Below are 17,703 nucleotides of genomic sequence, written 5' to 3' on the forward strand. Positions count from 1 at the left end.
TAAACGTCTTAAGCATAGAAACCTCCATAGCCAGATTATAACTTTTTTATATCTCATTTTTCACATTTGAATGCAAGTAGTATTATAGTAGCAGAAATTGGTCACAGCTTCACATAAATGTCAATATACAAATACATATGATATAATGTATATGGTTAAAATGCAGATGTCGAGGCCCTGGGAACAGAGTTCTTATACAGTATACTTGAAACAAACAAATTTCTTATTACACAACGTTAAGATATACTGGTGGAGGCTGACCTAACCGCCGAACCTGGGATCAGAATTTAACGGAAATCAGATATATAAAAACAGACATACAGAATAAGTGACTATTTTAAACGTTTATATATGCCACATACACATTTCACAGTTCCGGAAACAAACACTGTCGTGTCCATAAATCAACATGTGACATGACACTGCCAATATTCCATGTGAAGCTGTAACGACTGAAGGCAAGGAAGGGGTAGGCTGGACTTGAACACGTAAGATGTACCTGAAAATATAAAGAAAAAGGAGGACACGGAAAACATGTAACAAACAAAAAAGGGACGTGGAAGGTAGGATATTAAACATCAACAAGTATAAACAATCGAGGATTCCTTCGATTAGAAGCAAAAACAACCCTGGCATTTATTTACAAACGACCTTCTTCCATGTGCAGAACTGAAATGACCCAAAAGGAGATTAAATCACAACAAGTATATTAATATACCAACAAGACATTAGCTAAAACGGGTCCTTACAACAGGATCGGAGCTCCTTCAGTAACCGGTTTTGAATGGTAATCATTAAAAACATATTACTGAAGATAGCTTACGGACCCCTGTGGGATTTGTGTTTATCCAGAGCTCAAATACTTTTTCATAGATTAAAAGCTGGCATGCTGAACTAAAGCCGAGGTAATTTCAATTCGTAATAAAGTGCTGAAAATTGGCTCCCCAATAGCAAAAAAAAAAAAGTCCACGCGCATACATATAGACTGGGTGATCCCTGCGCGTGACTCCTGACTATCTACGAATCAAAAAGCGGCTTTTGTTTTCAAGTTCAGCATTTCTACTTTCATTTTATTTACTTCCGGAAATAGCTGAAGGTCGAGTGACATCATTTTCTGCGTTGTCAAAAACATACATATATACCAGGTGAGGTAGCATAAATATGTGCTGGCCGTCCTAAGGATATCTATCGTAAGTGATTCTCGCACATGCAGTAAATATGTTACCTTAGATATCTGTATCTTTCGTAATTGATTCTTGCACATGCAGTAAATTGGATATCTGATATATCCATATCTATCGTAACTGATTCTCGCACATGCAGTAAATATGGTACCTTAGATATCTGTATCTTTCCTAATTGATTCTCGCACATGCAGTAAATTGGATATCTGAGATATTCATATCTATCGTAACTGATTCTCGCACATGCAGTAAATAAGGTACCTTAGATATCCATATCTATTGTAATTGATTCTCGCACATGCAGTAAATTGAATATCTTAGATATCCATATCTATCGTAATTGATTCTTGCACATGCAGTAAACTGGGTATCCTAGATATCTGTATTTTTCGTGATTGATTCTCGCACATGCAATAAATTGGGTATCTTTTCGTAACTGATTCTCACACATGTAGTAAACTGGGTATGTTAGATATCTGTATTTTTCGTAATTGATTCTCGCACATGCAGTAAATTGTGTATCTTAGATATCTGTATCTTTCGCAACTGATTCTCGCACTGTCAGGATACGAGTTATATGACCCAGGGAACGCCTTTAGTATCTTGAACAATAAAATGGGTCCAATCGCTAAGGTGACTATGTCTTAGACTAGCTGACAAACGAAATAGAATGTCCTTTGTTAAAACGTAAAGCGGGTGAGACCATATATCTCGTATATAAAATTGTCCTCTGGCTACCTTGCCTAAATGATTCGTGTAACAATGCTTCGTAAATGATATTAATGATGAGCTAGATAATTTCAGGGATCAGGCAAAAATCATTCAATGTTTCAACTATCATCCTTCAACTTAACATCAGCAGCTTAAACTCCTATAGGCTGGAGATACTATACATGACTGCTCTTTGTGTCGAAGTTCCCTTCAGACAATGTCTTTGAACAACAACGTACGAGTCCTATCGCATAGATGCTCAGCCTATGTTTTCTTAATTAAAGCTGCAGCTCAATAAGATTGCCCCGACTCTTTGATGCTCAGCTCCTATATGCTATCACATATAGCATTCAACTGCCATATAGGTATAACCCTGATGCATTAGCTGTACTTCGCCAATAACGCTGAACCTCGTCTATAAGCTGGAACTCTCCTACTTTCTCAGTAGATCACCAGAACAAATGTCTCTGCCTCAGCTTTCCGATGCTCAGCCTATATTTGCTATCGTCTATAGCATTCAACTACCATTAAGGTAAAACTCTAATGCGCTGGACCTATAGCTCGAAACCTTGTTGAATTTCTGCAACTCTCCTTTAGTCTATGAACTTCAAACGTTTTCTTTTTAATAGTTTATCCGCCCTGACAGTGTAGTTGCAATAACGTCCTCATCAAGGTACTGGAATAAAATATTAGTTAAATCCTCGATGTGTCTTCTTCGATCGCTGGATACCGAATGATCTGTCATCCATCTACCTATTCATACCTTAGCAGACGTGAGCTTTGATTGGTGCTATTTATAGAACGTGTTCTGATTGGTCCAAATTTTTACATAGTATTTTTCAACGAGTACTTGGTCTGACAAATATCTGGTTCCCTTTAACTGTTGTATATGACATAGTGTGTGATGCTAGGATCCAGCTATCAACATAATGAACCCAAATCAGCCACAAATGACCCAAATCCTATTATAAACAGCAATTCAACAATAACTATAGCAAAGGCATCATGAAAAGGGAGTTAAGCACTATCTGTGCTTATGTGTTACGTTATCAAAATATCAGATATACAAATTATTCTGACACGCACATGCAGTAAATTGTCAGTTCATAAACTGACTGATGAAAAACGATTGATGATTTCTGCCAGAGCAAAAAGGCGAGATTGAGAACAAAACCAGAGATCTCGTCTTTTCGCCATGGCGCCCACGACAAAACGAATAGGCGACAACACGCCAAAAACCAAAAGCTCACCTTTTCGCAGGCGAAAAAGCGAAAAGGCGAAGACGGCAGAAATCAGCCACCATAACGTACAGTAGCATAATCATAAACCACCAACTCTTTATCTTAGCCATAAGATAACTTATGATCCAGTGTACATACATCAGTGTACTTATTTAAAGTTACTATATTGAGGGTATATTTGACAAGCAACATCAAGGACTGTTTTGTGATTAACTTTCATCATAGATATGCCGTTGAAAAGTAAGTTTATAAAACTTTTTATCATTCATGTTTCCATAATACATATCCAGCTACATGCATTTCAGATGAAATGATGATGTAAAATATCATTGACAGAATTGACATATTTATTAGACATAGTTAACACTATTGCAACGTTGGTTTTATTCTTCATCAAAATAAACGCTCGCACTAAGTCACGTTTACAACGAATCGTGTAACGAAACATGATAATTGATGGAGACAAAGATAAACCATTTTCCTGATAAGTATTATTTTCACCAGTCAGTTTATGACATTGTACACATTTTATTTGCTGTTTGATAATGATTTGCGTCTAGAATGCCAATACCCTTGTACACATGTTTCGTGAATTTATATCATAAAATATCCGTAAAAGAGATGCAGGCAAACGATAAATTCTCGCGAGATGAACGCGATATTGACCAGCGGAACCTTTTCTAAAAATGTTTATTGTTCAGCAGACGACACTGAGGCCTTAATCTTTAGCCTGCTGGCGGCAAGTGATTCAGCCTTTGCGACCAGTGCAGACCAAGATCAGCAGACTGATCATGGTCATTTTCAGTAAACATTCCTTCGAATAATAAATGGTACTGCTGAAATTGAATGATGGACCTGTCCATTATAGAAATTTAGCAGGGTAAGGTTTAAACAATTAATACCTGCTTTTAGGCTACAAGTACGAGGAGGGCAAGTTTAAAGTAACGGAGGAAATGAAAGGAGAATTTGAAGATGACGGTTACGTTGTTATCAGGTAAGAAATGTCCACTACATTCAATTCAACTGGAAATCTAAAATCTACCTTTAACTATACCTACTATAAATACCGGTTATATACCCTGGAAGAAAAACAAACGATACGCGTCTGGTATATTAACCTTTTGCCTGCTGGCGGCAAGTGATTTTGCCTTTGCGACCATTGCAGACCAAAATCAGCCTGCACGTCCCTGGTAATGTTTGGGTAAGGGTTAAATGATTATCTGGACATGATAAAGCATGCCCAATCTCTGTTTGTATATATAACAACATAATAAACGTTATGACTAACTTGAAAAAAAAACATATACACCATACGATCTTTGGGATATGTTATGTAAACGACGAGTTGATGCCTCCTCGCCAGCATGTTTAATGTTGAGGACAAATTCCTTGATATGAGAAAGCATAGCCTGGGATTCAGGAGTGGATTGTTTTTGCTTTTTCATATCATAAGCGCTATCCATGAATATGAGCACATCCATGAATATGTTGCTATTGCTGGTCGTTTAAGTTGCCGATTTGCCGAACAGAAGCACATTGATTTAATCATATTTTATTGCTAATCTAGAACATGCAATACATAGTACATACATATTTATAACACATTAAAACAAACAAACGTATGATGAAGATGATTTAGGTAAAAAGCAAATGGGTTGGGCCACAAGTTTTGCCAACATTAATGACGGCCCTCCGCTGAGATAAGTAATGTAACAAAATGATCAGAGTTGTGTTCAAGATAAATACATACTAAGTAAATGTTTTACATGCAATTTTCATATATGCTTTTGGAAAAATAAGAAAAAGAAAAAAAAAGATAAGCTTTGAAATGAAACATTTAATTTAATTTTTTTAAAAAGAGTACAAAAAACAAAGAAAAATAAAAGAAATGTATGTTCTGTTCGCTCTCCACGCCCTCAATGCATCAATGTATATACAACAATATATTTGCTTGTTATCCCCTTAACTCTTGTAAAAGACAGCTTCACATGACTTAAATCTTAGTCATTGTTAAATCGTCTCGTATGCTTTATATAGTTGTGTACTTCACGAAAAATTATGGCGTTGACTTCATCAGTTAAATTATCCCAGCCAAAAAGTAATTTTCTGGTACTTATGGGATGATACTTCCGCGTGTTAACAAACAATTGTCGACGTTGAAGCGCAAAATTAGGACATTTAAAAAAATAATGTTCTGCATCTTCATTCATATATCCGCATTCGCAGACTGAATTATCTCGTAAGTGGTTTGTGAATAAGTCTGCATTAAGATTGCTGCATTTATTTCGTATACGTGCGTGATGAATCTGTGGAAATCTCTCTCCGGAAATGAAAAAAGAAGGTACTAAATGCGGTTTGAATTTCTCTTTTAATTTATGCTTGAAGATTGATAAAGAATCGGAATTGCGTATCTGCTGATCAAGATTGTTCCAAAGATTGACAGATGAAGGTATAACTGAATTTGCATAAATTTGTAGCCGACGTGCCACAGTAGCGCAATCTGCATTGTTTCTTAATTCGTAAGTGTTAGTTTCGAATACGGTATCAGGAAATTGTTCTGTTAAATAATTTGGTAACTCTCCACGACTATATTTATAAACCAGTATTAATTTTTGCATTTGTCTTCTGTCTGATAAAGAGACCCAACCTATTTCTTGAAGTAATCTTTCAATAGATACGGATCGAGTTAGACCAGTTACAATTCGCGCTGCGTCGTATTGAATTCTATCTAATAAATCTTTTTCGTAAATTGTACAGCTGTCCCAGACTATCGAAGCATATTCAATAATAGGTCTTAAGTAAGAAATATATATTTGATTCAAAGTTTTTCGCTTAAGTTTGAATTTCAACATTCTCATTGTTCCTAGAATTTTTGCTGCCGATGCAGTTATATTGGAAATATGATCATGCCATGATCCATTATTGCTAAATGTAACCCCTAAATGTTTATGACTGTCAACAAAGGACAAAAGTGTGTCTTGAAAGTAAAGCGTCGGTAAAGTGCGATTTTGTTTGGCTAGTGAAAGATACATAACTTCAGTTTTTGCTGGATTAAACTTAATTAGCCATTGTTTTGCCCAACGAGATATGATATTCAAATCTGTATTTATCGTTGTCTCGATGTATTTAATGTCACTAGAACTAACTGCTAAAGAGCTATCGTCGGCAAACAATCTTGTAATACTAGAAAGAGAATCAGCAATATCATTAACGTAATACTATATTAAAAAAGCAGAGGCCCGAGCACTGAGCCCTGGGGCACGCCGGCATTAATAACTCTTTCATCAGAAAATTCTGATCCCACGAAAACTTTTTGCTTCCTACTATCTAAATAACTAGAGCACATGAAAAATCAACAAACTTGAACCCATGTTGGAGAAAGCCTTTCATCTTGCTCTATCTATCTAAAGCAATTCCCAGAGATCCACAAGTGAATTCACTCTATATTACTCACTCTTGATATAATCTACTTTAGGCAAATGTTATAGAATTGGAGGACTCTAAAGTGAACTATAAATAAGCCGGACACGTTTACGTGCTGCCATTTTTAGACATACCAATGATTGATTATTAATCAGCGTCTTTAAAGTGATATAGTTTAAATATTTTTATTAGTTACTTAGTTTTAATTAAACTGACAACAAAACAAATCGGTGATTTGTGTAAGTCGTCTGTTTGTAGGGTTTAACACCGTTTGTCAATTTCCTGGATACCTTACCAGCTTACCAGCCTTTTCGTTGCAAGTTTTGACAACTAACCCACAAGCATCAGAGATGGAGAAAGGATGACATGAAAACAATCGTTAGTCATCACAGAAATACAAATTTTCTCTTAGTCGTGTTCTGCCTATTGATATAGGCTTTGCTGTAGACTGCATACAAAAGAATCCCAAATTACAGAAATATTGGAAAATAGCGTTTCTTGCCATCTCGCTATTTTTATATTTTTTGGCTTCGCTTTTAAGAAAGATATATCATCTAGTGAAGGAGAGTATATGTACATTATGCATGTTGATATTTTCAGAGGACTTTTGTCCGACGCAGAACTGAAACATATTGAAAATGCACTTGTCGTCGGCAAGTTTTCCGACCATACTTATGGGGTGAGGATAAATAAAAATTACCATTATTGACCGAGTCCAGAATTTCGTAAAATGAAAAATAATATTTTATGCATAATTTAAAAGGATATCGCCTATTAGCTATTTTTACTTATTCGAATCATAAAACACAAAGAAATAATCACACCTTTCACCTGTCTAACTGGCCTTAAGTTCCAAAATTATTTTCTCTATGTAATGTAACCTTTTTCGTTGTACACTCTGTATATAAAAAGGAAAAACGGTACATACATGTACAATGAAATACCATTTGAACCATTACATTTTCTAATGCATGACTGTTAACATCTGTGTTATGATTACTCTTTGATATTTTAGGGACTTTTGAAAAAGCTGATATTTCTACAAAACATGTATCTTTTGCTGTGACATATTTTGCATTTTTAGGTCCCCGACGGAGATGGCCGGGAAGCACACATGATTCTGTGGAACCATCCGGGAGTTGATGTGACTGGAATGGTAGGCCGTTGTGAAAAAGTTGCCGACACTTGCGAACAGGTTTTTCCTTTTCTCAAAAAGCTTTTTAAAAGGTGTAGTTTTCATTTATTTAATTATATTAGTCCCTTTAGTAGTGAGACTGTGTTTTCGTATGTCCGTTTCTACTTCGATAATGATAATATTGCACGTAGTTATCTTTAAATGATTATTAATATCCGGGTTTTTTTTTGTGTGTGTGTGTATTTGCCTGTGAATTCGTTTGTTTTTATACATATTTTTATTATCAAGATCTTGTAGTGTTATCTTTACTATTTTTGTCCCTTTATTTGTATGTATGTTTTTGTTTTTCGTTTCAGTATCTACATATCTTAGATTATCGTTACCTTGTATTCAGTTATCTATATATAACTAATTTTATCCCTTTATTTCTGCATGTTTGTGTTAATGTCCATTCGTTCGTTTACTTTTTTTCCATGTATTTAGCTATTCATTACCTTGCATATAGTTATTTATAAATAAATGTGTTCATTCTTTGATTTTTGTGTATGTTTGTGTTAATGTCAGTCTGTCCATTCGTTTTTTTATCTACAGATATGCACGATACATAAAAAGATTGCCAAAGTGAATAGTCTGGACCTTTGTTTGTTTGTTTTGGGTTTAACGCCGTTTTTCAACAGTATTTCAGTCATGTAACGGCGGGCAGTTAACCTAACCAGTGTTCCTGGATTCTGTACCAGTACAAACCTGTTCACCGCAAGTAACTGCCAACTTCGCCACATGAATCAGAGGTGGAGGACTAATGATTTCAGACACAATGTCGTTTATCAGATAGTCGTAGTCTGGACCTGTATGCTGTCTAATTATGTTATGTGACATTAACGAAGGACCATTCCCATTACCAAAATTACAAAATTTGCTAATATCTACAGATTACATATATTAACCAGTTTTGCCAGTTATTCAAAGAGAAGTTCAAAATATCTAATACTAGGAGGTGTTCATAAAGGTAGAAGAGAGCAAATCTCGTTCTATTATTGTAGGTTCAGAAGCGGTGATAAAATAAATTTTATGAGTTTTTTTCCAATTTTCTTAGTTGCTGGGTGGGGAAGTATACCACTATCACACCAAGCTAATGGCGAAACCTGCCAAGATCGGTGGAAAACATGTTTGGCATCAGGACTACGGGTAAAACTTCTTTATCATAATATGCTTAATTGTGAGATATTTATGTTAAATCAGTTTTTGCTTTGCCACTGTTTTCTGACTGGACGTTATCATTTACCTAAGAACGAGGTTGCCACACTGCAAACATAATAAACATTAAAATAAAGCTTTGGAAACAAAATCCAATCATTCTTCAATTTGGAAATAAAAACAAAAAACAACAGAAAGATAGCCTGCACTTCATAAGACAGACAATGATCGTATGTGTACAATCATGTATACGTCATATATGTTAGACATAATAATGTAAATTTAGCCTTCAAATTTATTATTATACAGATTTCTCTTTACCTGAAGACTAAATTCGTAGTTGGCTGCAAAACATTGCTTTCATAAAGTTAAAAAGTACATCTTAAAACAGATTTGACAACTCATTCCTTTTGACCGTTATTTATGCCACCCTTCGAAGAAGGAGGGGTATATTGTTTTGCAGATGTCGGTCGGTCTGTAGGTCGGTCGGTCGGTCTGTATGTAGACCAAACCGTTTCCGGATGATAACTCAAGAACGCTTGGGCATAGGATCATGAAAGTTGAAAGGAAGGTTGGTCATGACCAGCAGATGACTCCTATTGATTCTGAGGTCAGTAGGTCGAAATTCAAGGTCACAGTGACCCGGAACAGTTAAACGGTTTCCGGATGATAACTCAAGATTGCTTGAGCCTAAGATCGTGAAAATTGACAGGGAGGTTGGTCATGACCAGCAGATGACTTCTATTGATTTTGAGGTAAGTAGGTCAAAGTTCAAGGTCACAGTGACCCGGAACAGTTAAACGGTTTCCGCATGATAACTCAAGATTGCTTGGGTCTAAGATCGTGAAAATTGATAGGGAGGTTGGTCATGACCAGCAAATGACTTCTATTGATTTTGAGATCAGTAGGTCAAAGGTCAAGGTCACAGTATCCAGGAACAGTAAAACGGTTTCCGGGCGATAACTCAAGAACGCTTGGGCCTAGGATCAGGAAAATTAATAAGGAGATTGATCATGACCAGCAGATGATCCCTATTGATTTTGAGGTCATTTGGTCAAAGTTCAAGGTCAGATTGGTCAGGAACGGTTAAACGGTTTCTGGACGATAACTTGAGAACGCTTGGGCCAAGGGTCATGAAAGATGATAGAGAGGTTCATCATGACCAGCAGATGACCCCTATTGATTTTAAGGTCAGTAGGTTAATGGTCAAGGTTACAGTGACCCGGAACATTTAAACCGTTTCCAGACAATAACTTGAGAACGCTTGGGCCTAGGATCATGAAACTTGATAGGGAGGTTGGTCATGACCTGTAGATGACCCCTATACTTTTGAGGTCTGTAGGCTAAATGTCAAGGTCACACTGACCCGGAACAGTTAAACCCTTTCCGGACGATACCTTGAGAACGCTTGGGCCTAGAATCACTAAACTTAATAGGGAGGTTGAACATGACCAGCAGATGACACCTGTTAATTTTAAGGTCAATAGGTCAAAGGTAAATGTCACATTGAACCAGAACAGTAGAACTTTTGTTTACAGTGAGCAAATAATTTCTGTTCCTTGTGCAATTACTGAATGCATCAAAGGGGGGCATTTCGTGTTCGACGAGCTCTTGTTGTTTTTCCTGTTGTCGTCTACGTTGTGCTATATAAAATCACTAAATTGGTGTCATTTACTTCGAAACCGTCACTTTTATTAGTTTAAATTGTAAGCAGAAAGAAAACCTAAGGTGAGTCACTGAGTTCTAACCAGTACTTTTTGGATAAGCCACACTCGTGAAGACTGTAAATTTATTAAGAAAAGCTTTCTTGAGCGTTATTTACGAAAATTAGATAATGTATGGGCATAAGACCTACATATATGTCATTGTGTAAATAATAGGCCTATTGTTCTGTATTTCCATTTTATATTTTTGTTTTTACCATAGGTTGGTATCTGTTTTAATGTTTTATACTTTTAATGTTCATCTGAAGTCATGTGAGTCAGACTTAAGAAATAATATAGATCTATCTCTAGTTATTTGTCGCCGAAAAAAAATCATTGTTTGGAATTCGGATGCGAACGAATTTATTATTATATCACGAGGGAGCATCTGAACGACAAACAATGATTTTATTCAAGCGCAAAATCACTAAATGAGTTATATTATTTTTATTCTAACATGTTACCAAGGATTTCAAAGTACATACATAGGATGCTTGACGACCTTCATCTATTTGCCTGTTTTCCGTTGGTTACTTTTCCAGCGCGCCGCTATGCAGTTTGACGCTATGACGTAATAATTGTGACGTCAGAAATATAAATTGTTGTATGATAACACACAGTTTTCAGCTTTCTTTCTTTAATAGAAAAAATGAATCGGGTCGTGTTAGAATTGAAGTGTGTGAACGTACTTAGATGTATTTGGATGTTATACATATCATATCCTATAGTCCATTTCGAACACCTCCGCAGTGACTAACGATGACTTGAATAGATCTATGTGTGTATACTTCTAGGAACTGATATCGCTCCAAAATTGCTAAACATGTTATCTTCTACTGTGAGTTTTACCTACAACAATTGTTTTATTATCATTAACAGATATTGGTATCAAAATGGAAATTTATTTCCCAACATGATGACAGTTTTCATGGCAATTGATAAATGTACAAAAGAAAACGGATGTCTTCAGGTATGAAGACCTGTATTATCCCAACAATGCTGTCGTTACATATATTAGAAGATAAATACAAAATTTCAAGAAAGTATGTTAATACTGGTCAAACAAAGTTATGCTTTATCAATCGACTACATGTTTGTTTTAAGTAACAAGCAGGAGTTTTTAAGTCATTTGGCGACTTTACAGCTTTTGATAGTAGAGGAAGACCCCAGATGCCCTTCATGTCTCATCATGAACATGCACCTGGGTAGAACCATCGACCTTTCGTTAGCCAACTGGATGGCTTCCTCACATAAAGAATTCAACGCCCCAAGCGAGGCTAGAACCCACATCGGTGAACGGCAACCTTAACCACTCGGTTATATAACACGTTGTCTTCATAATCTACTGAAATGTTATAAAGTACAAACTGTAATATAACTGTCCATTAACATTTAAGCATTACAATTTTTCATAAGTCTTAGGTTTTGTTATGAAATCGTTTCTTAGTTCTTATGTAAATAAGCAGATTAAATTTTTAATGGAAACTTGTGCGGACAGATACAAAGACCTGTCGCCTGATGGTCGTTGAAGGATAAACATCAGAAACAAAACATATGTGCTGATATAATTCGGAGAATGTGTTCATATTTCATTGATGTAATACACAAATTTCACAGTTGTATGATAACTTAATTAGGAATAAACGTGTTGACACATTAGAGAATTTCTTATTTTGTTAAGATTATTCCCTTACAGAGTTTACTAATGATTTATACAGATTTTAAAAGGTTCAAATAAATGTGGAAGAATAGAGCACGTGCAAGTTGCGGGGCAAGTAGGAGCTGACATGGCACGTGTTGATGAGCTTGCCAAAGTTTTACCGCTGGAATATGTTGAGCTTGAACCAGGTGACTTTGGGGTTGTTTTTATAAAATCTAGAACGCGGGTACAAGCCATTGATACTTTGCAAACTGAAGTCATCATTAGTTTAAAACATTTTTGCAACTTCAAAACAATATAGATCTACTGACCGTGATGGCCATGTGTGAAATATGCAAATATATACAGTCACATAATTTTGTTTCACAAATCACTAAAACAATTCAGAACATTAAGTGCTCGGATAGACTGAAATATATTAAAATTTATTCCACCTATAATTAGATGTGAACGAAACTGGGAAATCTAAAAGTGTGTGTAGATTATACTTTGTATATTTTCGAGTATTTCGAAACGATACTGCAAGTTATGCTTGTTCGAATCTAAGAAAACTAATAACAGATTTGTGCTTGCTTAAATCTAAGTAAAAATATATGTATCCCACAACAACAACAATATTTATAACTAACCAACTGTAATCTAAGACTCATTTTCAGATATCATGATTATAAGCTTTTGTATCTATATTCAGAAATACTTGATCTAATAATCGTAATGAAACTTGTACTATGATCTTAGATGAATGGTTGTTACGTACACCATTGTAACAACCGAGCATTATTTTTTAGGCGATGCGCTATTTTTCCACTGTAATTTGCTGCACTGCAGTGCACCTAACACCAGTGCTGCCAGACGTTGGGCGTTCCTTTGTGCGTACAACAGGGCTGATAATAACCCCACTAAAGAACATCACCATCCGAGATACACACCTTTAAAAAAAGTAATACAAATGTATTTTTCAATAATTGCATAATAACCCAATAAAATATTCACCATCCGAGGTAAACGCATTAAAAACGTTATACTTTTATCAACAATTACATAATAACCTCATTTAAGACCACCACAATCTGAGATACATGTACACACTTTAGTAAAGGTAATACTTTTATCAACAATTACACGATCATAACAATGTATGTTCATTATTTTGATAAGTAAGGGTTTCGCTTAGATTTTACGTTCAGACAGTGTGTAAAGTTTGAATTTGAGTGAATATATGTTTAACACTAATTTGTAAATGCTCTAAATCTGAATTTTTATTTTAGGTACCTAATTCGGCCATTCTTGAATGCCAGGATTTTACGACAATGGATGGAAAATGGTTCATAGACCCGGAAATCGAAAAACGTCCCGGTCGGAAGCTCGCTCATAAGCAGTGAACGATAAAAAGAGGAAGTTCGACATTCAAATTTAGACATTCAAATCGAGGGGTGAATGCGAAAGAAGTATATATAGACAAAGAAGCACATTGACTACTCTCGCATTCTCCCCCGAAATATTACAATGATATTTTTGTCAAGTAATGTAGAAGGTATAGTATTTTTGTCATGGACTGTGATAAGCCTTATTGTACCGTATAACCAGATATACTCCCAAAGCTAAATATTGAGTTTACAATGTACTGACTTGTATATCTTTTGAGAAGAAAATTAAAGTTACACTCTTTTAATATATTCCTATGAAAATGATAATTTAAACAATGAAACTATAGACAAATGTTTTTACTGCTTCCCAGGCACTATTGGCAGCATTGTAACATATGAAGAATTACAGCAGTCGATATTACTTCAAGTGACAGTCTTATGTTAGAATAAGATGCTGTAAATGATTTCAAATCAATTATCAAATAAAATCTGAAAAGTAGATCCCTCGGAAGCACCGAGAACAAGGCAGTCAGTGAAAATTGCAGACTCTGTTTTGATTGAGTCTGTTCATAAGCAGTAATGGAAAATGCAACGCAGCCCACGCCCACTAGCACCGGCTTAAGCAGTATTCACAGTATTCAATCTTCAAATCTTAATGAGTTGAAATCAATGATCCCGAATGACCAGAAAATATAACAACACTGAGATGAAGTCGAGCGATATTTAACGGCCGCAACACAGCACTTAACACCCGCTGTTGTGAAGTAAATAAAATCTGAAAAGTACAACCCTCGGAAACACCGAGAACGAGCAAGGTCTAAAGTAGAATTTGCATACCGCTGGTTTTGACATTGCTATTTATTTTATCTCCCACCAGATTCTAGCCCTTTCATTGGTTGAGTAGTGTCACGTGGTTGCCCTCTATATTTCTATAGAGGGTCAGTGGGTGACCCTACATGAGAATTGCAATTCAAAATTGCCTGATGTTGACCATAAAATTAACATTAATATTTTAAAACTTCAAAAGGATCCTACTACCACCTTCAGAGGCCTTTCGAGAAGCAATTAAGTGGTCGATAAAACAAATCAATTATTGGGTTTGTTACTGACCCTCTACAGAAGAGGGTCAGTTACAAACCCAATAATTAATATGATAAACTGTGTTCCAGTCTCGAGTCTCTTTTATTCGCAGTTGACTTATTGGTCATATATGTTGTCAGTTGTGTTAATTTTTGTTTCTTATTACTTGGAAGACTAATTTAAGGACCGTTAAGAGCAACAACATCTATCCGACTGGTTGTCGAATATATTCAAGATATTATATCCGTAATACCCATATATATCATGATAAAATTTGGTAAATAATGGATAAGAACTGTGTAGGTTATTCAGAGTACACACTCAATTTTCGCAATTAAAAGTAATTCAAGGGTCATAACTCAAGACTATCCGGCTGGTTATCGGGTCTTTTTCCCGAGATGTTATGCCTGAAAACATTGTAACGAAGTTCGGTGAATATTGGATAAGAACTACTCAAATTAAAGAGAGCAAGGACTGTCAATATTTGCCATTTTGAGTAATTTAAGGGAGATCGAAAGGATCTAGCTGTGGATGCAACCCACGCCCGCCGTCCTCCGCACCATATTATCCAATAATACGCCCCGGTCGGTTCAAGAGCTTAAGAAAAGGCAATCAAACAAACGCAGAAAGCAGGAAAACAGATATGGTTCGCGTTGTTCTCATTTATTTATCATCGTCATAGCAATAAGCCGAATGTCAGGTGTCAGAACCATTCGCATTGGTTTGCGAGACATGAATGTGGCGCTAGGATGAGAAGAATATGGCATACTCTTATTCGTGGCCTCAGAAAGGTATGTTGTTCGGCGGGGATTACATAAACCTATCGTTAAATTATGTGCTTAAGACAGAAATGGAGGATATTTGTTGCTTCGGAGCTAGAGGTGTATTAATTCGTCGTTGTGGTGTCAATGAAACTGTATCTATTTCTGAAGATGATCATAGTTCTGATACCGACACAAGTTTTGAGTAGTGGTTTGTTGTTGTTGAAATGTTTGTTATGAAATGAAATTAAAATTTAAAACATGTGGTGCTGTAGATGCCTCCCCGTACTTCAATTCCGCGAAAAAAATCAGGCAAGTATATTCTCATTATGTTATGCTACTTTTACAGCAATTTCCACTAAAAGGCCTTGTTGTGATAACAAATCAAAATACCCTAATTTGAATTTTACCTTATGTTAACAATATTCCTTATTCAGGGGGTTTATATATCTTTTTTCCATATGACTAGGCATAAATATTTCGTGGAAATTCCACCAACATGTGAGGCGCAAATATCTTGAATAACCTCAAAATATTTAATACAACAAACGAGGTGGTCTTTTATCCTTAGTGATCCGAATTTGAATGCGAATATGTTCATTGTTTTTCACTGGTTCTCCTTGAAGTCCACAAAAAAGACGCTTTAACGAGTGCACATAAACTGGCGTCATTTAAGGGCGGAGTTTCGCGTCATTTAAATATGTTCGTAGTGTGGTTGATAGGGCACATTTTGTTGTAATCGAACCGCAAGGAGACTCGCACAGTTCTAAACTTATGTAGAAATCCTCATTTCCATATTCTGGGAAACCAAAAATCTGCGATTACCTTTTATATCATTTATTATTTGAATATAAAACATTGCTCTGTCAAGCTCATATAATCATTTCAAGTCAATGTCTTTAAAAACATAACAAGGAATGACTCTTAAGTTTCACTGGATAAAAGCAATTCTGACACTACAAAAGTTATCATTGCAGAACGAAGCTGGCAAAAGATAATTAGAATTCCTGAATATTAGAGTAATGTTTTCATTAATATTTTGCGAGTTATTTTACTCTGCTATTCGAAGCAATGCAGCAATAAATTAACGCCTTTATTATAAGTAACTATGATCAATTTACCAATGCACTGACAAAACATCTATAAAATTTTGAATACGAGGGATGTTCGAAATGAATTGCTTATTTCTATCTAGAGACTTCAAATTTCAAGTTAGCCCAAAAGGGCTCATTTCATGCCCTCGAAGTACTCCCCGTGGCTAGAAATGCAAAGTTTCAGCTGATATATCCACTTCTTGAAGGCGTCACGGTACGCTGATTTGGGCACAGTGATAAGGTACTGATGAATGACAGATCCAAGTGCCTGTCGGGACTGGTATTTCCGCCCAGCAAGGAATGATTTCAATTTCGGAAACAAAAAAAATGACATGGGGCAAGGTCTGGGGAATACGGGGGGTGAGGCAAAACTGTTACTTTTTCTTTCTTCAAAAACGCCGTAACTATTGCGAAGGTATGAGCGGGGGCATTGTCATGTAGAAGACGGACATGTTTAAAACCAGTGGCAGGGCGTCGTTTCTGATAATACTTTTTCAGTTTCTTCAGTACTGTGTCTTTGTAGTACTTTCCGGTGATGCTTTTGCCCTTTTTCACCGGCACTTTTATTGCGACTCCTTCACCAGAGAAGAAGATTGCATACAAAACCTTCTTTGCACTCAAAGAACGTTTGGCAATTATTGGGCGTTTGCTGTGTTTAGTGGCCCTGATCTTATTGCTAACCTTTCTGACGGGCTCAAAATAATGGACCCAGGTTTCATCACCTGTGACGACATTGGTAAACTGCTTTTTGTCATATTTTGGAAACATTTGAAGCAGCTTTTTGGCCACTTTAACCCGTTGCCTCTTTTGCTCATCAGTCAACAGATGTGGCACCCATCTAGCAGAAATATTTCTGACTTTCAAATGCTTCTTCAAAATAAGGTGAACCGTTGATAGTGATATGCCTACCTTCCGTGCAATATCACGAACTGTAAATCTGGCATCTCCTTCAATGATTTCCTTTATTTTGGAAACGATTTCTTTACGAGATGCAGATTTTGGCCTACCTGATTTCGGTGCATCTTTGATGGACTCTACACCAGACTCAAATTTCTTTTTCCACCGTCGAACTGTGTCATAAGACACACAAGAAGGTCCATAAGCAGTAGAAAGTTCAGTCATCAGCTGCTTCAAAGAACAACCAAGTTTT

General features: G+C 36.0%; 1 protein-coding gene across 1 annotated transcript; it reads left to right on the forward strand.

Moving 5' to 3' along the window:
• The first annotated feature begins 3,254 nt into the window (after positions 1-3,254).
• LOC123551457 (L-proline trans-4-hydroxylase-like) lies at positions 3,255-14,119 on the forward strand. Its single transcript, XM_045340409.2, has 9 exons — positions 3,255-3,376; positions 4,049-4,130; positions 7,160-7,238; positions 7,644-7,754; positions 8,788-8,879; positions 11,471-11,561; positions 12,310-12,439; positions 13,040-13,191; positions 13,520-14,119. Exons 1-9 carry the CDS (start codon positions 3,364-3,366, stop codon positions 13,631-13,633), a joined length of 864 nt encoding a protein of 287 aa, XP_045196344.1. The 5' UTR covers positions 3,255-3,363; the 3' UTR covers positions 13,634-14,119.
• Positions 14,120-17,703: the final 3,584 nt, after the last annotated feature.

The sequence above is a fragment of the Mercenaria mercenaria genome, chromosome 15 (genome assembly GCF_021730395.1).
Source record: "Mercenaria mercenaria strain notata chromosome 15, MADL_Memer_1, whole genome shotgun sequence".
Classification (NCBI taxonomy): Eukaryota; Metazoa; Mollusca; class Bivalvia; order Venerida; family Veneridae; genus Mercenaria; species Mercenaria mercenaria.